At 41.0% G+C, this 26,938-nt stretch overlaps 1 protein-coding gene across 7 annotated transcripts in view; it reads right to left on the bottom strand.

Moving 5' to 3' along the window:
* NEK5 (NIMA related kinase 5) overlaps window positions 1-26,938 on the bottom strand; it is a 60,159-nt gene that overhangs the window by 8,550 nt on the left and 24,671 nt on the right. For 5 of the 7 annotated variants that reach the window (XM_081814878.1, XM_081814875.1, XM_081814874.1 and 2 more), the window contains 14 exons: window positions 25,984-26,184; window positions 25,823-25,904; window positions 25,135-25,268; window positions 24,038-24,222; window positions 23,075-23,141; window positions 21,938-22,054; window positions 20,885-20,971; window positions 19,253-19,345; window positions 16,886-16,966; window positions 16,589-16,657; window positions 14,564-14,690; window positions 8,876-9,064; window positions 7,740-7,877; window positions 3,068-3,173 (listed from right to left, as the gene is read on the bottom strand). In XM_081814878.1, coding sequence (XP_081671004.1) covers window positions 3,068-3,173; window positions 7,740-7,877; window positions 8,876-9,064; window positions 14,564-14,690; window positions 16,589-16,657; window positions 16,886-16,966; window positions 19,253-19,345; window positions 20,885-20,971; window positions 21,938-22,054; window positions 23,075-23,141; window positions 24,038-24,222; window positions 25,135-25,268; window positions 25,823-25,904; window positions 25,984-26,184 — 1,676 coding nt within the window. Of the gene's footprint in view, window positions 1-3,063; window positions 3,174-7,739; window positions 7,878-8,875; window positions 9,065-14,563; window positions 14,691-16,588; window positions 16,658-16,885; window positions 16,967-19,252; window positions 19,346-20,884; window positions 20,972-21,937; window positions 22,055-23,074; window positions 23,142-24,037; window positions 24,223-25,134; window positions 25,269-25,822; window positions 25,905-25,983; window positions 26,185-26,938 lie in introns of all 7 variants that reach the window. The other 2 variants (XM_081814880.1, XM_081814879.1) reach the window with 2 other exon arrangements.

The following is a 26,938-nucleotide window of genomic DNA, read 5'->3' as shown; positions in this document are numbered from 1 at the left end:
TTTAGAAGGTGAGTAAAAAATGCATTAGTCAGAAACTTCAAATTTTGACTCATACCATTAAGAAAATGAATAAGAAAACCCAGACAGTGAGAAAATATTGACAAAATAGAGATATCTAACAAAGAACTGGTAGCAAGGATATATAAATAATGCCTATGACTCAAAAACTACCAAGACACCACACACACCCATTAGATTGGCTAAACTTTTTTAAATTGACCATACCAAGTGTTGGTAAATATGTAGAGCAACTAGAACACTTAGGCACTGTTCATGGGGATATAAAATGGCACAACCACTTTGGGAAATAGCTTGGCAGTTTTTTTAAAAGCTAAACATTCACCTGCCACACAACTCAGTCATTCTACTCCTATGGTTTTACTCATGAGAAATGAAATTTATGTCCACACAAAGACATGTACATGAGTATTCATAGCAGCTTTATTTATAATAGCCAAAAACTAGAAACAATCCAAACATCAATCAATAGGTGAATATGTAAATAAACTGTGGTATATCTATATAAGGAATACTACATAGCGATACAAAGGAATGACCTATCGATATATAGGACAATGTGGATGAATGTCAAAATTATTATCAAACAATAGGGTTTCCAGGGAGCTTAAGGGTGTTGTCCCTCAGAATCTAAGCAAAAGCTCAAGACAGAGAAGCACTTGTCTAAAAAAGATTTGTGGATCTGGTTTTTGTCTAATAAAGTGAATCCCAGTAAGATTTGCAGAGACCTACAAGATTTTCGAAAGAAATATATATGCAAAAACATAGCCAGCTTGGACCAATAGGGACACGGACAATCCCAATTGAAAAGAGACTGCTGGACTCCAAAATTCTACTGGCAGGAAGCAGCCTGAGAAAATTCTCTCCTCCCTTCCTTCCTTCCCTCCTTTATCCTAGAATCAACCTAGGCAGGTTGATTCTAATGTTCATATGGAAAAATAAACAAGCAAGACTAGATAGAAAAATACTGAAAAAGGAAAGCATTTAAGGGAACTAGCCCTCCAAAATAATAATTCATATTATAAACAATATGTTTATAATACAGTAATTACCCTAAAACGAATAAGAATTGGATGCAAGTACATATAAAAATGTAGCATATCATAGAAATGGCATTTCAAATGGGTAGCAAAAATGAAGATTTTCAATAAATGGTGTTGGAATAAGTAAGGAGTTATTTGGAAAAAAGTAAAGTTGGAGTCACACTTTGCATTTTAATATGAGTGCAATTCAAGAGGAATAAATTATTTAACTAAATAAAAATTAAATCATAAAAGTACTAAAAAAAAAATCCTGACATCATTTCTTATAATCGGTAAACCTAACTAGATAAAAATGAGAAATTTCGGGGCACCTGGGTGGCTCAGTTGGTTAAGCGACTGCCTTCGGCTCAGGTCATGATCCCGGAGTCCCGGGATCGAGTCCCGCATCGGGCTCCCTGCTCCGCGAGGAGCCTGCTTCTCCCTCTGACCCTCCCCCACTCATGTACTCTCTCTCTCTCATTCTCGCTCTCTCAAAAATAAATGAATAAATCTTTAAAAAAAAAAATGAGAAATTTCTACATGGCACAAGCCACTATAAATAAAATCAAAAGGCAAACAAAAAACTGGGGAAAATATTCTAGAGTCATATTATAGATAAAAGATCAATCTCCCTAAAATGCAAAAGGTTCCCCAAATCAATACAATGTTAGTAGCCTAATTTTTTAAATGGCTAAGGCTATGAATAAATTGTCCCCAATGAGGAAATAAAGATGGTTCTTAAGCATATGGAAAGACAACCTTATTCAAAAAAGAAATGCTAATTAAAACTAACCTGAGACATCATTTTGAACCAATCAATTGTGCAACGATCCATGTCTGGTAACACACTAAGCAAGAAAATGTGCAAGAAGACAGGCACTTCCATACTCGGTCAATGGAAGCGTTCATAGGTGTAACCTCTGTGAAGGATAACTTGACAATATCCAGTTACAAATGTAAAAACTCTTTGACCTAATACTTGGCTTTCCTGGGAATTTAAACTGCGTGTATACTACTATTTGTATATTATGATAGGTATTCAGGCTACAGTGGTAAGTGATAAAAGGAAGTTGCAGGATAGCATGTACGCTATGAAACTGTTTCTATAAAAAAAGAAAAAGAATACACACATACACAAGATCTACATATTGGCTTACAGTTTAATGGAATTCCTCAGGAGAAGTGTGCATAAGAGGCATATTCGATTGGTTGACTCTGGGAAGGGGAATTGTGTGGCTGAGGTAAAGAGATAGCAAGAAGACTATGAAAAGAGGGTAACTTCTGAATTTGAAGCCATGTGAGTATATGACCTATTTAAAAAGTAAATTATAAAATTTTTAAAATTCAAAGGACTCCAAATTTTAGAACTAATAAAAGACTTCAGTCAGGTTACAGGATACAACATCAATAGTGTTCTATATGCTAGTAGTTGCCAAGTTGAAACACAGTAAAAGAAAAACAACCCCATCAATAATGACAATAGCAACAACAACCAAGTTAAGTGGTACCTCTATTGTGAATAAAATTACAAAAATGCTGAAGGATATTTTAAAAGACATAAAGAGAAACAGAGCTATACTATATTCATGGATGTTCAGATTTATGATCATAAAGATGGCAAATCCTATAAATTAATCAACAAATGTAATGTCATTCTCAAAATCCTAACAAAGTTTTTCATGACCCTTCACAAGAAAATGCAAAGATGTATGTGGTAAGTAAAGGGCAACAACAGCTAAGATAATTTTGAAGAAAAAGATACGGAGGCTAGAAGCAGGTATGGGACTAGCCCTACCAGATACCAAAAGATATGGTAAAGGCACAGTAATTTAGGACAGCATATCACTCATGCAGAGATAGGAAACAATGCCATTGGGAAAGAAAAGAGAGCCCAGAAACAAACCCTTGTGTCAGTAAAACTTGGTCTCCTCAGCTAGGTCTAAGACTATTTATTGTCCATATCTCAGCAACAGCATTTTAACTCTCTACCAGTGCTCCATTCAAGTATCTGGATAGGACCTACTTACGTATCATCATCGTCAGATTTTGGTTGTTCCTCATCTACTTCAATGCCAGAGGCCATTTCCATATTCCCCTCATCTTCTTTAGGAAGCCATTGTTCTAATGTTCCCACTGTTAAAGAAATAACAGAGAGATTAAAGCCTCCCAGCCTATACACATGATGAGGGGTATATACCCCAAATCCTGTACTGGACATCAACCATGAAGGTAAAGCCTGTGAATTGTTTCCATTAAAACAGAGAATATGTCTGGTTTTTTCCTACATAACTTCAACCTTGGTGCAGTCAAGAGCGATGTCGAGACAGATTTTCTTAAAATCTCAAAAACTAAAAGAGTTCACAAAAGAATTAATAATGCTGGCTTCTGAAGTTGGCTTTAAAACTATGTCTACATAGTCTATGTCTAGCCTACTTTTGACTCCCACTTTGGGAATTTTGCTACACATGTCTATATTAGTTAGCTTTTCCAGAATAAACCACCACATAGCTTAGTGGTTTAAAACAGTAACCATTTATTGAGGTCACTATTCTGCCATTAGGCAGTTTGGGCTGGGCTTAGCTGGCTGGCTCTTCCTGTCTCGGTTGGACCCAGTCATGCACGTGCAGTCACTTGCCAGGCCAGCTGGAGGCTGGCTGGCCTACTGTGGCCTCTCTTGGGATGGCTTGTCTCTATTGTCCACGTGGTCTCTCATAGCAGGGCCAGCTGGAGCTAGTTGAGAGAGAAACAGGTTTCCAAAAAAAAAAAAAAAGCAAAAGCTCTTTAAATGCTCAGATTTGGCACACCACTGCTTCAATTCCATCCTCCTCATGCACACAAATCACAAAGGCCAGTTGAGATTCAAGGGGAGGGGAAAAAAACATTTAATGGTGGAGGAGCTGCGAAGTCTGGAGGAGCTGCGAAGTCATATTGCAAAGGGCAGGGATACAGGGAAGAGTGAAGGACTATGCTCATTTTGGTAACCTACCAGAATCTGCCTTGCCCACATGCACTCTGCAACCATCTGGTTCCTAGGGGGCTAAACTGTGTTTCATGTTAGTCTCCAGGAAAAAAAATCCCTACCCTCTGCTAACAAGTGGGATCAGAAATGGGAACTTTTCTCCAAAGATGCAATTAAAAACAAAGTGTGGCTATTTTTTGTTTGTTTTTTGGTAAACTGACTATTCATGCACATACCTACAAGATGAAATTTTACCACGCTGTACTTAAATATTTACCTATTTTTAATCAATATGTGTCATCCCAAATCATAGCCTATATTATTTCCTACAGTGCATTATAAAATAAATGAATTGATTGATATATCTCATCTATGAGGTAGTCTGGCTAATTAATAGCAGCCTGAGTATTCCACTTGGTGTGGGAATCATAGTTTTTGTTTTCTTGTTTTAGGAAGACAATTTTAGGAGGCTTTTATTTTTTTGTTTAACAGGATAGAAGAAAGAATGAATAGCTAACTATAGAAATGTAAATCAGCTGTTATCTGGATGTGCATCTATGATGTTACCAGGGCAACTATGTGGCCTGAAAACTTACACAAGAAAAATGGAGGTTACCTTCCCACCAAGGATCCCCTTGGAGTGGTTAAACTGTAAACAAAATTATTGACCTGAATGAATTATGCACACATTAAAAAAAATACTTGTCCTTATCTCAAGAGTGTAGCTTTTACTAGTTAAAGTCATTGAAAAGGATTTTACAAAGTCTTGCTATTTTAAACTTAAAGTTAGGATAAATTAAATAGGTAGTTGATAAAGTTTCACTTTTTAATGGAATGCAGGGCTCGAAGCATGAAAGCAATTTATTTTCAAGGAGTTGGAAGTTTAAGCTAAACAGTGATGAAGGACATATGAATAATGCTTAAATGTATGACCATAGCTAATCCTTGAAAGCCTTTATAAACTGTGTCTATTATACTTGTAATCAAAGTTATTAAAACTTACACACACAGGAAGTCTTCATGAAAACTCTACACAGTTGTAAGAATTATTTTTCACATTATAATTTCCCTTACCAACTTGATGGCAATACGAATATTGATAATCACATGCCTCTGCATAAAGTCATACTAAAAACGTGCTATGGTTTTATGTTCATTCATAAAAACAATGGCCACCTGCTAAGTTCTAGGCACTAGGGAGAGAGAGACGAAACAGGGTGGTAATCAAGACAAAGCTCTCGTAAGCTTACAGTCTAGTGGGGAAGAAAGATAATAAGAATCAGAAATTAAAGTGAAGCTTATTTGTATGATCAGAGAATTACAGTGTCTTGTGGGGTATTAAGCAGCAAAGCCAAACCTAGAGGATGCAAGGGAAACATGCTCAGATCTTTCTTAATCATTTAAAACTGAGGCTCCCCATCAGTGGGGACACAGGCAAGAGTCTGAGATCCAGGTTTTTCATAGCAATCACTAAAAATTGAAATAAACTCACTACTGCATCTTTTTATGACATGAATTTAAATGATAAATACAGTGATAAAATGTCACTATTTCATGCATTTAACAAATATTGGAGCGTGAATGAGTTTGAGCGTGAGACTGAATATGAAATTGTCAGAAGCAGCTAACAGAAAAGGCAGGGAGAGAGTAGACAAACTTGAGGACTTCCTAGAATTTTTTGGATTAAAGAGAAGCATATTAAGATAGTTACAGGGTCTTCCACTCACTCGTGCAAAAGAACACTTAAGGATCGATGTCATTCCAGACCCATTTACAAAGCCCCGTCGGGTAGTACAGGGAAAAGCAGGGAGAGAAGAGTACCTGCCCTTCACCACCTCACCACCCACCATGACACATAGTGACAGAAATGGGAGGAGGCTTGTCAGAGGGAAATCTTGCAGGAGCAATTATCCTGGCAAAATGAGGCAGGCATTCTAATCTGAGGGAGGACTATCTGCTGGTGGAGAAATGCTAGGAAGCCTGGCATTGTGATGGGCCACGCCAATCTTCAAGGTGCTCAGAGTCTGCAGAGAGACTGATTTTATCCTGAGGGTAAGAGGGCATCTTTTGCAGGATTTTAAGCTGAAAAGAGATTTGGTCCGTTGTAGGAGGATTATCTGGCAGGCGTGCAAAGGGTAGAGCTAAAGTAAGAAAAGATGACCAGGGACAGAAAGTCAAGAGGCCAACCACAGTTAGAGGCGGAGCTCAGCTGGGGTGGAGGGGTGTCAGCACCAGGGCAGGCTGTAAACGAAAACATCCGCACTCTGCTTTGAACGCACCTGGGGAGGCAAATTCCTATTTCCAATCTCACTTGACAGATAAGTTGCTCATATATGCCCAATGTAAAGCCATCCATGTAAAAATACAGCAAGCTCATGAATGAGTTAATCTGGCATGACAGACCAAATGAAGAGTTTTCTATGACTCTCTCCAAGAATCACAGGGACAAACGCAAGAAGAAACATCATAGCCACCAAGTATGTCCCCACCTCAGTGTCTTGATAACCTGGCCTGGGATCCCAGCCCTTGGCTTCCGGACCAAGCACAGTCAGCCCAAAGCTTCCTCCTTACTGCCTCCAGCCCCATCCTTAGGGACAAGGCTTTCATCCCAGGACAGAAGGGAAAGGAGTAAAGACAATACACTGCTTTTTGTAATTTGAAGGTACTGGAAAGAGAGTCTCAAGGGCAGTTTCTACCTTTCTCCCTCTCTCTCCTCTTAACTTTTCAGCAACAGCGTGATAACTGATAGAAGTCATGAGACCGAAGGGTTTCAAAGGACTTCGTATGCTCAGGGACTCTGGCCCCCTCTCCTGCTCCTAGATTTCAGTCCAACCGGTTTTCTTACTGTCTGCCACAGGCCTGTGTATCTGCAAGTCCTCCCCACCCGATACATTCATCCTTCTGGACATTCTTGGAAGACGCAACTTTCACAAAGATTTCACGATTGTGAAGTTTAGGCTTCACAGGCTGGCAGACTCACTCTGGGGCAATCGTCAGGCACTTCTGTTACATTATCCTCAGGGTGGGACATATTTTTGTATTGTTCCTTTACTTTGTAAGTACTTATCAGCCTCCGTTACACCTAGGTTGTATCTCTGCCTCCTTGTCGCCTCAATCTCGCGTTCCTGAAACACGGGTCTCTAAGCGCGCCCCTCTGCAGCTGCTCCTTTTCTATCCCTGCCTGCCTACGGCAACCTTCCCTGTAGCAGGGTACACCTGCACCTTCTGAAGACCAACTCCCCCTGTGACGTGAGTTCCCTCAAACTTTTGAAAAGGATGGCTGGCTTCCCATAAAGTAAACACAAGCATCATCTTGCTAAAAGTCAGAGACAAAAAAAAAAACAAAAAAAAAACCCTCTCCCAGACCAAGAAACTCTACGATGATGTGTTTTCATTGCCTATGGAATAGTAATTTGAGTCTGTCGAAGAGTTGTCAGAAATATACCGTCAGGTAGAGCTAAGTAGTACCTGCTTACCTTCTACAAAGCCACTTGCCCTACTTATTTTCATCAGTTGTCAACTGATCCCATTAAAGAAAATTACCCCACTCTTCCGGGAAGCTCGAGGCTTGTTAGTGGCATCTGGAACAGGCTTGGACAAAGCGAATCAGCTTCCGAAGAGGCTCAGCCCTTTCCAGTTCTCTCTCCAGGCTGAAGGTATTTTTATCCCTTTCTGCATTTACAAGTCTCTGACAAAATTCCTCAGGGGACTGGTTATGTTCTTAAAAATAAACTGCATACCCAATTCGCCTTCGTGGGCAGAAAACGAGCTACTTGTTAGACGTGCTGCAGCCAAAGCGCTCATTAAAGCTCCTGGCACTTCGTGCTGCCACCGTCTCCTATTTTCTGGAATGCCTTCGGTCACCGTCCCTTGGCCACCTGAAGAGGAGACTGTGTTACTGAAAATAAAAATACTTCATCTGACTTCTTATAAAATCACAAAACGTGAGAACCTCAGAGGTAACCTAATCCCACCCCTCGTGTTACCAGCAAGAAAACGGAGATAAAGTTTAGTGACTTATGTCACATGGCTAATGGGTATGAGAGTGACTTGCTTTGTAAACACTTCAGTGTGTTAAATTTTCTATTCTACTTGCTTATTTGAAATTGGTCTTATTGTCTCATTGGCTTACGGTGGATTAAATTTTTATGTTTGCAAGCCCCTTCTTGCAAGTTTGGGGGCTTCAGTGTTTCATAATGGTATAAACGTAAGTCAGTCCACACACTTATAAATGGCAGTGATTTACTTACATATTTCAATTTATAAAATGGGTATACATTTTAGCTCTCCCCCAGCCCCATGTTATCAAGAGAAACATAGGAAATAAGTAATAAAAATCCTCATCACCTGTAAAAATAACACCCAGATGTTGCTGTGAACTTCTCTTGTGCAAAGACTATGCTGGAAGCTCAAATGTAAATGGAGGAATTTGGGTTGGAAATATCATCGTATTCTTAACACTCTTAACATTTAAAATAGCACACTGGCTTACAAAGCAACTTTGTATGTGTTTTTGCACTGCTAACTCTAAACCTTGTGGGATAGTTATTATCTTAATTCGGATTTTATTCATGGAAAAAACCAACCCCTCCAAGGAATTCCAAGGAAGTGATTGGGCTAACATGGAAGGCAAGTCAAGCCAACTGCCCTTCTTTAGACAATCTCCTTCAACCACAAGGAAAGTGGGATTCTAGATCTTTCCTCCTTTATATTCTCATACCTGCAGTGGTCAGTTGTCTAGGATACTTAGCAGGCAAGTTTCTCAGGAGGTGAGGGAGATACCAAAACATTATCTTGGAAAGATATTTGATACCAAATCTATGGGGATTGTACTGAAAAGAGAACTATGGCGTCAGGGTGAGCGCGAGGAACACACCTGCATCTGAGGCCTTGTCTCCCCGTGCTGGCAACTCAGACCGAATGAGTGTGGAGTCACCCTCGGGCACAGTGGTGCAGGTAGAGGTGATGTCACCTGCTGTCGTCATCTCTAGCACAGTCTGAGGAGCTAGCGCATCCCACCGTCTCCTGCTCTCTGCAGCGGCCCCAGTGTCTGGAATGAGCAACTCTGGGTACGAGAAAATAACTCATTAATTTAAAAGCAGTCAAAGTGCATCTCATTGCACCAAACAGTTCTTAGGAAATGTGGAGGTAGTCCATCTGTGGGTACCCTCAAAAACAGAGAAATTACCATCTCATTCGAATATTGATTGTTATGGACTGAATGCTTGTGTCCAACCTCCCCCCAGATTCCTATGTTGAAACCTACAGCCCAACGTGCTGATATTGGGAGGTGGTGGGGGTCTTTGGGGGGTGATGAGGTCATGAGGGTGGAGCCCTGGGGAATGGGCTTAGTGCTCTTATAAAAGAGACCCCACAGAGTTCCTCACCCTTTCTGCTAAGTGAGGACATAACAAAAACATGGCAGTGGGCCCTCACCAGACACCAAATCTGTTCAGCACTATGATCTTGGACGCTCCAGCTTCCAGAACTGTGAGAAATAAATGTTTGTTGTTTATAAGCCACAGAGTTAATGGCATTTTGTTATAGCAGACCAAACGGACTAAGACTAGATCATAACTTGCAAGACTGAAATTATAAACAGGCTTAAACATTGGTTTTTATTATTAACATTTGAGTGACTAGGTAATATATCTAAATGTAAACAAATATTAGTGACAAGAATGGACACATTCTTTGAGGCACCTCTGAGCATTTTACTTCAGTCAGTTTCCATAGAAATGCAATCAATTGTTACCTTTTTTTAAGATTTATTTATTTATTTGAGAGACAGTGAGAGTGGGGTGGGGGGGAGTATTGGGGTGTGGTAGAGGGAGAGGGAGAGAGAAACCCAAACAGACTCTACGCTGAGCACAGGGCTGGATCTCACGACCCTGAGGTAAGACCTGCGCCAGGAAACTAAGAGTCGGCCACTCAACTGACTGTGCCCCCGAGGCACCCCCAGTTCTGTCATCTTAACTTTGAAAAGCTTTTTCTTTTTCTTTATTACAATGTTTCATTATAGAAATATGAAAATCAGGTAAGTAGAGGAAAATAAAAATTACCCATAATCTCACCATCTAGAGACTATTAAAATTTCAAAAATTTCCCCTTGAATATAGTGTCTTTGTTTTGAAACAAAAATGGGCCTCACACCATGCATAACTTTCATAACTTGCTCTTTTCAAAGAGCAACATTATCATACCCAGTTTATTAGCCACTGTTCTATACAACCATTGTAAAGCAAATACAGTATTCTGTGACACAAACGTATTACAATTTAATTCTTTATGGTGGGACATTTAGTTTGCTAGCAATTTTTCACTATTATAAATAATACTATAATGAAATCATTGCAGCTAAATGTTTATGGACATTCATGATTATTCACCCTAGATAAACTATTGAAGGTGACAATTCTAGGAGCTAGTATTATTTGCTTCATCAAAGCTTTTCACTGCTAAAGTGGAACCTATTACTAATTTACCATGATTGTGTTCCATGTATTTTGAATAGCTAGTTCTTCCCTATACAAAAAAAAAAACCCACAAACTCACCTATATTTTCTTTTATTTCATTTTTTTTTTTAGTTTTTATTTAAAATCCAATTAGTTAACATACAGTGTAATATTAGTTTCAGGTGTGCAATATAGTGATTCAGCAGTTACACACCCAGTGCTCATCACAAGTGCCCTCCTTAAACCCCATCACCTATTTCACCCATCCCCCACCCGCCTCCCCTCTGGTGACCATCAGTTTGTTCTCTATAGTTTCTTGGTTCTGTTTTCTTGGTTTGCCTCTCTCTCTTTTTGTCTAATTGCTCATTTGTTTTGTTTCTTAAGTTCCACATATGAGTGAAATCATATATTTGTCTTTCTCTATTTTACTTAGCATAATACTCTCTAGCTCCACCCATGTCATTGCAAATGGCAAGATTTCATTCTTTTTCATGGCTGATATTCCATTGTATATATAAATATACCACATCATTATCCATTCATCAGTCTATGGACACTTGGCTATTGTAGATAATGCTGTTATAAACATTGGGGTGCACGTCTCTCTTTGAATTAGTATTTTTGTATTCTTTGGGTAAATACCTAGTAGTACGATTGCTGGATCATAGGGTAGCTCTATTTTTAACTTCTTGAGGACCCTCCATACTGTTTTCCAGAGTGGCTGCACCAGTTTGTATTCCCAACAACAGTGCAAGAGGGTTTCCCTTTCTCCACATCTTTGCCAACACAAAGATTCTCATTGTTGTTGGTTTTAGCTATTCTGACAGGTGTGAGATGATATCTCATTGTAGTTTTGATTTGCATTTCCTGATGATCAGTGATGATGAGCATCTTTTCATGTGTCTGTTGGCCATCTGTCTGTCTGCTTTGGAAAAATGTCTATTCATGTCTTCTGCTCATTTTTTTTTGTTATTTTTTAAATTTTATTTTATTATGTTATGTTAGTCACCATACAATACATCATTAGTTTTTGATGTGGTGATCCACGATTCATTGTTTTCGTATAACACCCAGTGCTCCATGGAGTACATGCCTTGGGATTTCATCTTCTGCTCATTTTTTAATTGGCTTTTTCATTTTTGGGGTGTTGAGCTTTATAAGTTCTTTATATATTTTGGAAACGAACCCTTTATCAGATATGTCATTTGCAAATATCTTCTCCCATTCCATAGGTTGCCTTTGGTTTTTGATTGTTCTTTTACTTCATTTTCTAATATATAACTTCGTTTTTTATGTATAAACTCTTCGGTTTTTTAAAAATTTGTTTTGTTGTATCATTAAATAAGGTCTGATTTCACAATTTTTCCCAAACTGTTAACCAGTTGGCCTAGCAGCATTTATTTGATTGAGCCTTTCTGTCCCCCTGACTTGTGATGTAACTTTCAGCATACACTGAATTATTATCCATCCTAGGGTTTGTTTCTAAACTATTTCTTCTTTTCACTGCTTTATCTGTTCTGGTGCTAGTATCATATTGTTTTATAATTTGCAGAATAACAGAATATATTTTGATACTTGAAAGTGGATGTGCCCCTTCACTGCTCTTCTTTTCTAAATTTGTCTGCTTAAGAGTATCTAAGATGCTCCAATCTGGCAAGATGTCTCCATCTTTTTGTGGCTTTGATGATTTTGATTGAAACTGGCAAAATTCCATATATTTATTTGGAAAGAATATTTCTAATATGTAACAATGTTATTTCTCCCCATTTATTCGAGTGACCTTTAAACTTCAGCAAGGTTTTATAGTATTCTTCACATGCTCTGCATAATCCTTATGAAGTTTATTCCTAAATTATATATGTATACACACACACACACACACATACAGTTGTTGCTGTTACTAGAGATGAGATCTGAAAACCAAATGACAAAAATACTTGTAATACATATTACAGGTAAAGCTTTAACCTAAAGAGTCTTATAAAGGAAAAAATAAATGCCATTTTCAGTGGATAAAGGGATGAAGGATAAGAGCACATAATTCACAAGAGACATATGGATGGTCAAAACCTATGGAAAAATTTTTCTAACCTGAATTATAATTATAGGAATGCAGACAAGTTAAAAGACAATTTTCAGTATGAAAATGAAGGGCTCCTTGTGGTCAAATCCATAGGCTGTTATTCAACCCACCTCACTTGGCCTCTCTCTTCTGGTTGATGCTGCCAACCCTGCACCCTCCTTCTAGAACTTTCTCTCCTCCTTTGGCTTTGCTCTCTCCGGATTTCCCCAAACCTTGTCTAAACATTGCTAAGGTCTGTCCTAAGCTTCGTTTCCTTCTCACACTAGTCCCTCTGCCTAGGTATTTTTGACCATCGCTAAGGTGATTGTGATAATAACTTGTGTATGCTAAGGAAACCCTGATTTGCCCCAGAGCTTCCTTCTCACACAGCTAGCATCTTCTAAGCATCTCCAGCTGAGGCTCATGAAGACCTGAACGCCAATATGGCCCAAATCTAGAGCGTTATACTATGTCCGCTCACCTCCCTCTGCATGATGTGTGTGCCCGTTTGGTTGGTGACAGCTTCATCCATCTGAATTAGGACCCTCCTAAAACTAAGAGGGTTTTTGATCTCCTTCTCGTCCTCAACCCCCACACTCAGTGGTTCGCACTTGGTGTCTATTCTCACCGCTCTGCTCTGGCCTGTGCCCCTGTCGTCTCCCACCTGGGCCGCTATCCTCCTGCTCGCAGTCCCACCGCCCCACGCCCTCCTGACGCCGCAGCCAGCATGATCTTTCTCCGTCACAGATAGGAGTTAATTCCCTTCGACTGAAGGTCATCACGCAGGATAAAGCCCCAGCTCCTGAGCATGCCAAGCTCTGTAGGAGTGGGTACCTTCCTGACTCTAGCCAGCCGGCGCTCTGACGATGATTAGTATGTGGGCTCAGAAAACATGTTTTGTGCCTCCTCTCTTCGGCTCACGACACCACGGTGATGTTGAGGGCAGACCCCATTTTCATTCATCTTTGAGATGCCTACCACCTGGCACAGTCTGTGCACATGGGAGGTTCTCACTAATATGCCTGCTGAACCGAATAAAGGTGTTTCCAGATGGAAATGAGGTGAGATGTATTATTCCAGGAAGAAGAAACTGAGCCAAGCCAGGGTGTGCAAATGCTCACGCAGCTATAAGGGGGGGGGGTGCTCCAGGAGGCTGTCTGGATCCCATCATCAGTGGTAGGGAAGAGGGGTGCTGGGGCAGGAAAGGTGGGTCACAACAAGATCAGGCCCCACAGTGTTAAACAGAATACTATGTGGAATGGGCAATGGGGAATCCTGCAGGCATTACCCAAAAATATAACAAATCTCCAGCAACCACTTAGAGAATGAAGGGGGAGATACTAGAGAAAAGAAGAACACATAGGAGAATAAGGCAGTACAGCGAGAGGCAAAAAAAAAGGGGGGGGGGCAAGTTAGAAATAGCATTGGTTAAGCACCTACCATGGGCCAGGTATTTATATATCAGATTTCACTTTAGTCCCCCCGGTAAGCCTGTGTGGCAAGTACTAGTATCCCCGTTCCTAGAGGAAGCCGAGATTCAGAGCACTGTAGTCGCTTGTGAAAGGTCACCCAATCAGAAGGCGGCAGCGCCAGCTGGGATCCAGACTCCCGTCTGCCTCCAAAGTCCCAGCACTCACTGCCTCACCCCACCGCTCCGAGATGACGGGGCCCGAAACCAGTGGCAGAGGGATCGGGGAGGAAAACTCCAGAGACATCTCAGGGGAGAGCCTTCCAGGCTGCTCACTGGGAAGGAAGAACTCTGAAATTCAACTGGACAAACGCTGAGTCTGCGAGCCTAGTGGGACAAGTCCGTGGAACCTTCCAGCAGATAACGAGAAAAGTGGCTGGCGTGGGGGTGCTGGCTGGGGGCGGCTGCCCCAGGAGACGGCACGGGGCAAGAGCACACGGCCGGGTCTCAGACGGCAGAGCCGGGGCTCTGCCCAGCTCCGGGACAACAGCACTGCCGGCCAGTGAGGCCGGGGACTGTGATGGACTGCTGATAAAACACCCCTTCTAGCTCTGGCTTTCAAGGGGCACAACACGTACCTGCTTCTGGGCAACAGAGTTCTTCAAATGCTTTGTCTGTATAATCTTCATACTCCATCACACACTTATATTCCTTAAGCTTCATGCCATGCTTAAAGGTCAGAGTTTTATTTTGCACATCCACTGCCTAAGGCAATGCCACGGTGTTTCATGACGAGCCATGTTTTGAGGAAGAAAAATATGTCAAAAATTTTTTTTGTGTTTCCAGTAATAACATTTCCCAAGACATATGGTAAGTATTCAGTATACGTATATTAAACAAATAAATTACAGCATTTTAAAATTGGAACTCTGTTGGAACAAGATAGAAACAGGAGTGTGTTTCTTTCTTCTCCTTGTCAACAGTGACAAGCACTGATCATATGGCAACTTGATTTTTTTTTTTTAAGATTTTATTTATTTATTCATGAGAGACAGAGAGAGAGAGAGAGGCAGAGGCAGAGGGAGAAGCAGGGTCCCTGCGGAGCAGGGAGCCCGATGCGGGACTCGATCCCAGGACGCTGGGATCATGACCTGAGCCGAAGGCAGACGCTTAACCGACTGAGCCACCCAGGCATCCCGGCAACTTGATTTTATCCAGACTTGCTGCCTTCGATATTATTCTCCTGAGGTTCCAATCTACAGAACTCTCAAGGTTATCTCGTCCACGCCCTGCTTTAGGTGCACAATGTTCCCAAAACGGTCCCTAAAACTACTCCTAACACCCCATAATCAACACTAAAATGATCACTCTGTTTCAAGCACATCAAAACATCGAGTAACGAAGGGTGAACACCGTGGCAGATAAAACTTTTTCACTCCATCCCTTTATACTACCAGGCCACCCTCAGCACCTGACTTGACAGGAGCACTGTGGATGTACCACTCCAACCCAGAAACGGGCCCCCTCTGATCCTCCTAGGTCTGGGACACTAAGATACCTAATGCTTAAAGAGGTGAGAGTTAACAGTCACCACTCTAAGAAGTCTCTATGTGACAAAATGGTAGGAAAAATCTCAAAGGAAAGGAGAGCACAGAGGATTTTTAGGGCTGTGAAACTATTCTGTGTGGTACCATAATGATGGATATGGATCGTTACGTCAAAACCCATAGAATGTACACCACCAAGAGTGAACCCTAATGTGAACTGTGGATTTGGTTGATTATGATGTGTCTATGTGAGTGTATCAGTTCTAACAAATGTTCCACCCCAGTGCGGGGGAGGCTGTGCACGTGAGGGGACCAGGAATAGATGGGAAATCTCTGTACCTTCTGCTCATTCTTGCCATGAACTCAAAACTGCTCTAAAACATAAAGTCTATTCAAAACAAAAAATCTGAAAGAAATGATAACATTAAACATTTTTCAGCTAATGAAGATGAAAGAAAGAAACTGAGTATCAGATGTGATACAGAACTTATATGTCCACACACATAACTTTTGGTCATTTAAAAGGCAAAGTTAGAGAAGGTGAAATGGAAACACAAATCAGTTGATTTTGATATTTGTTAGCAGGTCTGGTAAAAAGTGGGATTAAAAAAGATGTTGAATACAAGTAATAAAATGAGGTTTGAGTTTACTGTATTTGTGCATTTATCACTGTGTCAATGAGAGCCTGAGTGCATAACTGAGATTCACCCAAAGACCTGCACAAAGTTACCAATAACTAATTAAGACCTAAAATAAATGTGCATGGTTTCAGGGTATCTGCTCAATTTTTTTAGGTAAGTATATTAGTTGCTGACTATAATTAAGTATCCTATTTTAATTTGGCAATGACAAGAAAGTTAATATTATGAGGAAAATAATTCCTTTATAAGAGAAAAATAAATTAAATTGGAATAATCCATCTAAGGGAATAATCTCAATGAAAAAAGAATGGGAGGATAAAAAGCATTTTGGAAGACTCGTTTGAACACCAGAGATCCTTCTAGGAAGATTTAAGAAAATTCTTCCTATGACCTATGGAAAAATTTCATTAAATGTGCTATTAAGACACTCATTTTTCTTATAACTGTTAATGGAAATAAATATTTAATGGCATACCTCTTCCTCTTGGAGGGTGTTTTCATCAGAAATACATTGGTTTAAACTAATTTCAAACTTCACCCCTCTCTAGAAGAAAGGAAGGAAAATAATGTTAGTTTAGCAATCCAATAAAAATGTTAAAATCACAACTCCTATTTGACATTACAGATACTTAAAACCATTCGTCAAACATCGCAAAATTAGGCAAGTCCCTAAAATAGTAGGGGGGGATATCCTGTAGGCAACCCAGATTGCAAGGTGGGGACCCCCCAGCGAGCTGTTTAATATGACACCGCAAGACAAAATGTTTATTACCTTAGCTTTACAGTTTTGTTCTAGAATTTTACTTTCCTTTATGTTCTGAACTCTAATTTGTTTCAAGTCTCTTTCAATGTCCTGCAAGTTTAGAGAAAAATTAATATCTAGCATTTAATATTGATCAAACAATTATAGTTTCACAATCCCTGAATTCGCAGCATGGTCTGTTTATATTATTTGACTTCTGGATTGAATCCCATGATTAATTTGAGAATAAAAACATGCCTTTGTAAAGGGAAGTTAATAATAATTCACTAAAAACTCACTACAAACTTGGACACAGCACCCATTAACTTGAAATATTAATACACTGAACAGTGGCCTTGCAGTGGGGAAAATTCCATAATATGACAGTGCTTGTCACTCTGGTCCAGTACAATCTAATCTAATTCAAGAATGTTTTGAAGATTTTACTTATTTATTTGAGGGAGAGAGAGAGAGTGAACTCGAAGCAGAGAGGGGCAGAGGGAAGAGCAGACCCCCCACTGAGCAGGGACCCTACGATCATGACCTGAGTCGAAGGCAGATGCTTAACCAACTGAGCCACCCAGGAGTCTCCCCATTCCGCTTTTTTTTTTAAGATTTTATTTATGTAAGAATGCAATTTTGGCTACAGGATCCCTCCCTTAGGAAGCTTATGATGGTAATCAGGAAAACAAGAAAACTGCACTGCTCATGATAGTAAAAAGGAAGAAGAGGGCTCAAAAAATTGACAGGCAATTTCAAAGAAGAGATGACTGAAAGTAGATGGCAAAAGTGCCAAAGGAGCTGTAAGTTCTGAGCCTTTTCAGGGTCCGGTCCTGGGCCCTCTGCCCCTCTCTTCCTCAGTGGATATAAGCACCACCTTTATGCAAGGACTCTGAAATGTGTATCTCCAGGTTTGCTCTTTCCTCCCCTCTGAGCTACAGGCTCACATACTCCGCGGCTTACTTAGCATCATCTTTACTTTGACATTCATTCCACAAATTCATACTGAGCACCCACCATGGGCCAGACACTGTCCTGCACAATGGGTTAATGCAGTGAATGTGACCAAAGGTCCCTGCTGACACGGAACTTACATTTTACTGGAATAAAATAGGTAATCCATGAGGTAAATTAACAACATAACTTCAGAAAGTACTAAGTGCCGAAAGGAAATGAAGTAGGGTAACAGCAGAGAAGATGAGCAGGGGATGAGAGTAGCGCAGGAACAGCCTATCTCGGCATCTGGCGTAAACCCTGGAATGATGTTGCACTGTGCGTGTATGAAGGTCTGGGGAAAGCATGATCTGTGCTGGGGGAGCAGTGAAGTCAGCACTGTGAAGGAGGTATGGAAGCCCTCAGGTTTCCTCAAACTCAACTGATGTCCGAAGTGGTACTCTTGATTGCCCCCCACCACAGGCTTGCTCCCCACTCTTCCCAGGCTTTAGTAAATGGTACCACCCCTTTCTAGCCAGAAGCACATGAGTCTCCACGGCGTGTGTGTGTGCACATGTGTGTTTTAATGCTTTCTTCTCTCCACCATTTTACACGAGGTCGCTATCATCTCTCCCTTAGAATTAATTGCTGCCCCGTCTGTAGGTACTTCACATACAGGATGTGTTGGTTTGACTCACTATTACCTGTTTGCCCTGCACCCCTGGGAAGGGTGTTTTTCTGCCTTGCAATATCATGAACTCTGAAACAGGACTGTGGCTTTTGTATCTTACTTTCTTTGTGAAGTTGGCTGTCTGATTGGATTGTGTAGTCTCGTCGTCTCAATTGTAGAAGTGTCCTATTTCTCTATTTTCCTTAAAATACAACCATCTTAGACTCCTGAGCCCCATCTCCCCTACTCAGTCCACTTTAGAGCTCCCCGGCATCACGTCATGGAAGGTCCCAGGGTCTTTCACAAGGCAAAACACTTTCGGTCTTCACCCAGCATGGGTCCCCCTCACATGCCCTTAACCAAGCCCTCATGGCACCTTGAAGATAAAGGTGAAAGACCTCCCAGAAGGGAAAAAAAAAAAACTCCTTGAGAGCCATTTGATAATTCATCTCTGCCCAGTTCCCTCCTCCCACCAAAAACTCAAGGTTGACGTAGAAAGACGTTAACCATCAGATTTCTGACCCATGTGTCTGAGACCCTGACTTGAACACCATCCAGAACGCTGAACTCTCAAACAGGCACGAGAGCAGGTCTCAAACTGGGCTGCACCCCGAACCACCCAGCCAGCTGCTGCAAACGGGATGCCTGGGCCCCACCCCAGGCCATTTGGGGTAGAGCCCAGGCCTCTGAGTTTTTAAGAACTTTCGCCCACGGTCCCCCGCACGGTGAGGGCTGAGAACGTCCAGGCTAGAGCCAGCTTGCTGGGAAACCCATTATCATCACATAATCATCACCTGCGCAGGCGCTTCTTCCTCGGGGGCCTCTTGGTGGACGGGCAGGTCGCTTTTCTTCACTAAATAGGTTTTATGACTTATTTTTGAGTCCTCCTAAAAGTACAAATTATACACAGTCAATCGGATTGGTTCTGAGTGGGTTCTGAAGTCCACAGTGTGGACCGTGGCCAGTTCTGAGTGGGATTTCTAGTGAGGAAACACTCTCCTCCCGCTGCCAAGGCACCATCAGTGGAAATGGCTGGAACAGTGCCTTCCTTCCAGCTCCTTTCCCCTGTGCCTGCCCTCGGCATGCCCCACGTGCAGCTTTCATGGTCTCTCTAGAAAAGTCTGCTATCCATCCTTCCTGGACTCCAGTTTCCCATCACAGACATGCCTTAAAAAACAAGGCTCCTCACCATTAACCAATCCCCTGCTCTAGAGAGAACTGTCTCCCACCTTCCCCGCTCCAGGGCCTCCAGTCCTGTGTGGACCTCTGCGTGGTTCCTGCAGAATGCCTTCCCCCTCAGCTCTCCCTCTGCTAACTCTGCTCCTCTTCTCAGACCAGATTAGACCATGAAAACGCTCACCTGGCTCATCCTTACTCCTGTGCCCTTACAGAGCTTAACTATGTTCAGTCTTACTCAATCATTGCTCATACACGTGTGTCGTATCTTTCCAACTCTCTGTGAGTATAAGTGCATATGTTAGAAAGAGTAGAGGTTTCAGAATCAGATGTTTAGTCCCACCTCGTAATATCAAAGTGACTTTGGATGAATTATTTACCTTTCCTATCATGGGGAGTAAGATGAGATAAAGTATGTGAGCACTCTAGTTCGGAGCCCGAGTACGTACAGCTGAGTTTTACGCTATGCTCCCTTCACCCATATTAATTCATCTATGTGCCCTGAGGGGTGGGGAAGAGGGAGAAAGAAATCAAGTCCAGCGGTGTGGGTAACTCCACACCATGCCTGTGAGCTGGGGGCCAGCTGTGTCCTCGGCAGGCCTCAGAACCACAGGCCTCTTATAGGAGGAGCATTCCAGGGCATGAGGGTGGTGCTATGGTTAGACATTTGTGTGTTTTTCATGCAACATGGTCTCCAGACCCAGGCCAGCTGTCTCAGCTGGAGCTCTACTGAAAAAGCAGTGATCTGAGAGATGGAAGATGAGTTTCCAATGTGGTGCCTTTAAGGGATTTTCAAGAATCAACTTTTCAAGCCAACTACACTCAAATGTGGCCTTATCCAGACTTTTCGAACCTTACCCCTGCATATGAGGCTACTCCAATCTAGCTGAATTCAATAAATGCTCATCCTTTTCCCTCCCTTATGGGCATGGACTTACTTTCTGCATCTAATCTAGTTCTGGTGTAAAGTAGCCGCTCTGTCAATAAGTATTGACTGATTCACAAGGAAGACAATGAATATTTTTAATAATAGCCATTCCTACCGGAGAGTCTCAGATGTCCTCACCAGCATAGGTAGTCTCAAGTAAACAATAATAAAAGCTTCAGTTAAACGTTAGCTTTCCTATTAAAAGTTTGCATGGTAACATTTTATCTTTTCTATGAGGAGATCCTTACTTTTGAAACCTGCTCAACTTAGTTAGATCTAAATCAGTAGAACCATGTTTCCTTTAGGAGAAAAATGTGTTCACCTCCAGTTCACTCCCCATCTTCTTCTTAATTTCCTTCATGTCGTTGTGGTACTGTTGGCGAATTTCCTCTAACTGCTTCCAATATTCCTGGAAGACAATCCCAATTTAAAAATTTTAAATGCTGGTGAACAACTGAACAGAGTAATCTCTACACAGCCTATGAATTTAAAGAATGTGTGATCAACAGTAAGAATTAGAAAACCCAGTGTTCCTAGAGATGATAATCTGCCTTACGTTTCAGCTGGGCTACTTCCCTCCCTATGAGTGAGAGGGGGGCTTTGGGCGATCTCACTTTTATATATAACCCAGAATGTGTCAGTGACATACAATTACTTTATATACCCCACTTTTATGGGTTTAATTTTGTTCCCCCCCTAAAAAAGATATGTTGGAATCCTAACCCCCAGTACCTCAGAACGTGACCTTGTTTGGAGATAGTGTCATTGCAAATGTAGCTAGTTGAGCTAAGATGTGGTCCTACTGGAGTAGAATGGGGCCCTAATCCAACACCACGGGTGTAAGAAGCCAGCCACGTGAAGGCAGAGACACGCAGAGAGAAGGCCACGTGATGACAAAGAGCGGAGTCATGCAGCCGCGAGCTAAGGAATGTCAAAGATTGGCAAGAGGCAAATGAGTCCCCTCTGGGTTTCAGAGGGAACATGGCCATGCTGACACCTTCATTTTGGACTTCTGGCCCCCAGAACTGGGAGACAATACATTTCTGGTGTTTTAAACCACCCAGTCTGTTATACTTTGTTAAGGCAGCCCAAGGACATGAATACAAATTTCAGAAATGGTAATGGTGGACAATTACATTATCAATCTGAGGTCAAAAGCCTTATGAACTTCACTCTCCTGCATTCTCTGAGGAGGTGAAATCTAAATCTCTGTATCCCCTGAAACTCCCAGCAGGGAGCTTCACATGAGTGTGTCCAAGGATTGTGCAAGAGGCCTCTCCCTCAGGCGTACTGCAGATGCTGAAAGTAATATCCTATGCAGCACAAAGACAAGGTGCAGGGACACTGGTAGATCCGGAATCAGACTGTTTCTAACCTGGTCCTTCATTTCCTTTCTCCTGATCTGCAGCTCCTGGAATCGAGACTCTTCTCTGTTGCTTCTTGGCTTTTGTCTCCAGTTGTGATTTGGCTCAGCAGAAGATGGACGAAGACCCTATCAATTGAATGAAATGATTTATAAAGCATACTTGCATTTTAGAAATGTCTTCTCATTTGACCTTGGATCTTTTTCTTTAAACAAGAATTATATCGTGAATCAAATTCACTGCTGGGGGCGGGCAGTAGAATTTTCTTAGTTTCAGTATGACACATTTAAAAAGCAAAGAAAATTAATAAAACCATTTGTGTTGTTTATCATAAGCAATCAATATTTTACACTACCATGGGAGACACCTCGATCCATTTTCTGAACAGTTCAACTATAATTGTGAAATTAAAGTTCTATCAAAGTTGAGCCACCCTGGGGCATCAGGTTAAGTAGGAGAATAGAACTAGAGCTTTTGAGCAGCCCAAAATAAGAGTGACAGAAATAGGATGCACATCCAGCCTCCTTCAGCCCCAGAACTCTGACACTATACTTAAAGGTTAATTTTCATTTCAAATAAAATACAATAGTCACCTTTAGAAAAGTGTATTGAATGCTCGGGGAACCTGGATGGCTCAGTCGGTTAAGCGGCTGCCTTCGGCTCAGGTCATGATCCCAGAGTCCCGGAATCGAGCCCCACATCGGGCTCCTTGCTCAGTGGGGAGTCTGCTTCTCCCTCTGCCCTTTGCCCTACTTGAGCTCTCTCGCTTTCGCTCTCTCAAATAAATAAATAAAATCTTTTAAAAAATGTATAGAAGTCTAATAAATTAGAATCAAAGAACTATAGCACTGAAGGGGACCTTGAAGCTCATCTACTCTCAAACTGTCATTTACAAAAAGGAAACTGAGGCTCAGAGAGGTCATATGACCTGCCTAAGGTCACATAGCAAGTGATAAGCCAGGGAAGAAACCAGACTTCCCAGACCGTGATTCAGGCACATTTTCATTATTCTTCTTAAGCTATTAAAAACTGGAGAAGGTGAAGGGTAGTCCTCATCCTCTATGTGGAATGCACTTTGACTTAAGGACCCATGAATATTTGTGAGCAGGAAATTCCTGATTGCCCTTAGTAATTGGAATTTTACTTACCAACTGCTTTTCCACTTTCAACTTATATTGTTGAGCTTCAAATTTCCTCTGAAGGTATTCAGCAGGCCTTAGAAAATAAAAATGTTCAGCTTGAGTAGGAATTTTCACTAGTCTTAGGCACAATTTTAAGGAGTGGATTTTATTTATTTATTAGATTTCTTAATGAGATTCACAGTTTACCTGTGGCTTGAAAGTTCTGAATTCAAGAAGTAGTTCGAAGTTATAGAATGCATACTTGGGAATCAGGAAGAAAGGAAGCAAAGAGAACTGTACCAATTGGTGATACAGGAGAGGATCAAACAGAAAAATATTCCGATGCAGTGATATTTCTTCAGGATAGGATCAGTCCATCCGTGGTCTACATACAATGTGTTGGAGGGAAAAAGAAAAACCCTTTCCAGAATCTTGTCACGCTTTGGGCAGGTATCTGATCAATAGCCTCGACACCCCCGTTGCTTGTCCATTTCCTGCACTATGCTCTGAGCTCCTTGAGAACAAGATGGTGTCGCATTCCTTTACCTCTATTCCTCACACTGGCACACAAATGAAAGATCCCAAGAAAATAAATGCTAAATGAAAGGTATTTCCTTTTCAATATGTCTCAAATGATAATTTGATTACAATTCAATTATTATGGATTAATATTAATAACTTCTTTGGAAAATGATACATATATAACTATTTTCATCCTCCCGGATGGTGGAATTTACTAGAAGGAAGAAATAACAGGAAAAATTCAGGAGTATGAATTTCTGCTCATGGTTCAATGGATAAGAAGATAAGCTACATTAGATTTGAGATGAAACAGGGTCAAGGGAACTGTGAATTAAGTATTCAAGATGGAAAGTTTGGAAGTTCTTCTTGGATTATTTGTTTTAGGAGAATTGGAAGGGCTTCAGAATAAATGTTGATATATCAAGATATTTTCAGAGGACCAAAGTTTAAGTTAGACTCTAACATTACCATTGACCTGGTGATGGACTGTGGCTTTCTTTCTGATTATAATTCTTCTCAACTCCAGAATCTTTTTGAGGAACACAGTGGTAACTTGGTTCGTGCACTCTCTTCCTCAACACATCAAGTTGGGCATAATAATACTCATAATGTCCACGCATTGCAGCAAGTTTGGGCCTTTCTACCATTTTTATCTGAAGCATCAAAAAGAGGAGGAATGATTTTAAAGACACATAATTAAAATCCATAATAACTGACAGTTTGATAGTGACCACAGCTAGAACAAGGCACTGTAAGTATATTTTTGCTGTTTTTGCTCTAGACTCATTTTTTAGAGTAAAATAATCTTAGGATCCCCAAATCCTAGAACTGGAAAGTATTTTAGAAGTCTAAGTCCTACTGTAGCACAGTAGTTTATAATTTCACTAAGGTGTGAAGAGGAATCCTGCATACTTAATGGTTGGTCTACCAAAAATGCTTAGCTAGGGACTTTGCCTACCCAACCCAAGCTCTAAAACTAAACTCACTATTATTATTTTCTATTTTTATAAACTTCTTTACATCTTGCTGTACTTTAAAAAATCTTGCCTTCTTTAAAAAATACAATTCTTCAATTAAAAGGCAATAGCCATTTTATCATTTATATACCAGAAGCATTCCACTAGCATGAACTAAGAGGTTCAACACTCTGCTGACGTGGATTCAGATAACTAAGCCTAAAAATCCCTAGGAAAAAATCATTGACTATATAATAAAAATTTCTCAATTATATATACCATGTTAGAATTAAGGGAATGAAATGCACCATGTTTTCTGCTGCCATACAACTCACTTATTCTATATAGAAAAACCTTATTTAAAGAAATCGAAAGGTTTTGAGTTGTAAAAGGAAAACTAAAACTAGTACATAGAATACTTATAAGGAAATACAACTGGAAGTTGTTCAATGAAGTACCACTTTAATGCTCATTATGGAATGATTTTGCTCATAAGCACAAAGCTAGTATTTTCCAAAGTAACACGCTTGTACCCTAGGAACATGTGAAGTAGGTCTGTAGGACATGCCACCTGCTAACAAATCAGAGGAAGAGTTTAGTATGACTTACAGATACAGGCTTCTGAGCTCCAGCTGGTGGGATCCATTCATTTCTATACAATATCTCCTTCCTTTTAATTGGCTCTGATGGCCTTGATCTTGGTAGGCACTTTCCCTGGAATCTCGCTTTCTGTATCGTAGAATCTTATTTAACCAAAATAAAACAACTTCAGTTTCTTTAAAATGTCCACATCTTAACATGGATGCTTGTGAGAGTGCGAACATAAGGGACCTTTCACGACACAGGAAGTTCGCTTTATCCCGAGATATTTAGACCCAGTGAGAGAAGTCCCCGTGGAAACCTAGTCTGCGTTGTCTTTTAATGGAGAAAACCATTTTATCCAGGGTTCCTTCACATATTTCTAGTATATATAACACTGCCTTTAAAAAATTAGGGATTAACGCTAACATTTACAGAGAAAGGATGCATAGGATAATGGCCCAAGTAATTACATGTAGTGATCATCGCGTGGGTTATAGACCACACCACTCACACCACACTGTTGGGTGAAATGTGTGAGCAGGCTTTTTTTTTTGAGAGAAAGCAGAAAAGGAGGGGCAGAGGGAGAGGGAGAGAGAGAATCTTAAGTAGACTCCCTGCTGAGTGCAGAGCCCCATGCAAGGCTTCATCTCAGGACACACGTATATGAGACACACATAAGAAATGTTTTTTGATCACGTGGTCAAATCGTTCTTACCTTGCACCCCCTTCCCTGCAGGCTGAGAAGCCAACGGTCTTGCTTTATGTGTGAGGCTGTGACTGAAGTCCTCCCGAATGACCTAAGATGGAACACATGTGTCAAGGACTTGCTAACCAAAATCTCTGTCAAAATCCACATGGAATCACCTCAAAGCTCACCTCGGGGGTCAAGTATTTGGCAATAAGATTCTCTAAAAAGGGCCTTTTCAAAATGGAATTAATAGACGGCCGATCTCGGGGAGATACTTCAAAGAGCTGAGATATCAAGGCCTGCAGGTCACGGGAGAACCTTGGTGATATTGGGGCAAAATGCGCTTGACAAATCCTCAGAACCAGCTGGTGTATGTTGTTACCCTCAAACTGAAAGGACAAGGAATGATGATACTAAATCAGAGAAAACATTGAATAGTAGCTTGTAAAGAAGTATCAAGAAACAAAACAGGTGCTCACCACAAGGGCCGCCACACTTGGGGCCGGGGCCCTTTGCCTGTCACCCTCAGATTTTTGCACCCCAGGACAGGGGGGGGCTGGTAATGACCACCCTTCCCTGGTCCAGCTGAGGGACCCTTGTGGAAGCAGCCCTTTTGCTTTTGCTCAAGCTGGACTTTTTAAATAAAAAAAGTGGAATTTGAATCTCAAAACAAAACAAAGCAAAACCAAAAAACAATGTTTTAAAGCTTCAGTTAGAAGTATTATGGTCCACCCTAAATGGTTTTCATCAACTAATATTTCATGAGTAGATATTATAGGCAGTTACACAATGTGATGCCATGTTATATAAAACAAGGTTTTTTTAGTTTTAGTTTTTTCTTATCAAAATAATATTTATTCATTATAAAAAACTGGAAGGTAGAGGAAGCTACAAACAGGGCAAATACATATAATTTTGTCAGCCAGGGGTATATTTCCTTCTAGTCTTTTTTTTTTTTAAAGATTTTATTTATTTATTTGAGAGAGAGAGAATGAGAGACAGAGAGCATGAGAGGGAGGAAGGCCAGAGGGAGAAGCAGACTCCCTGCTGAGCGGGGAGCCCGATGCGGGACTCGATCCCGGGACTCCAGGATCATGACCTGAGCCGAAGGCAGTCGCTTAACCAACTGAGCCACCCAGGCGC

This window comes from Leptonychotes weddellii, chromosome 3 (assembly GCF_054177405.1).
Source record: "Leptonychotes weddellii isolate Sample4059 chromosome 3, ASM5417740v2, whole genome shotgun sequence".
Classification (NCBI taxonomy): Eukaryota; Metazoa; Chordata; class Mammalia; order Carnivora; family Phocidae; genus Leptonychotes; species Leptonychotes weddellii.
Note: the sequence above shows the minus strand (reverse complement) of the source record. Positions and strands in the feature narration are given on the sequence as shown.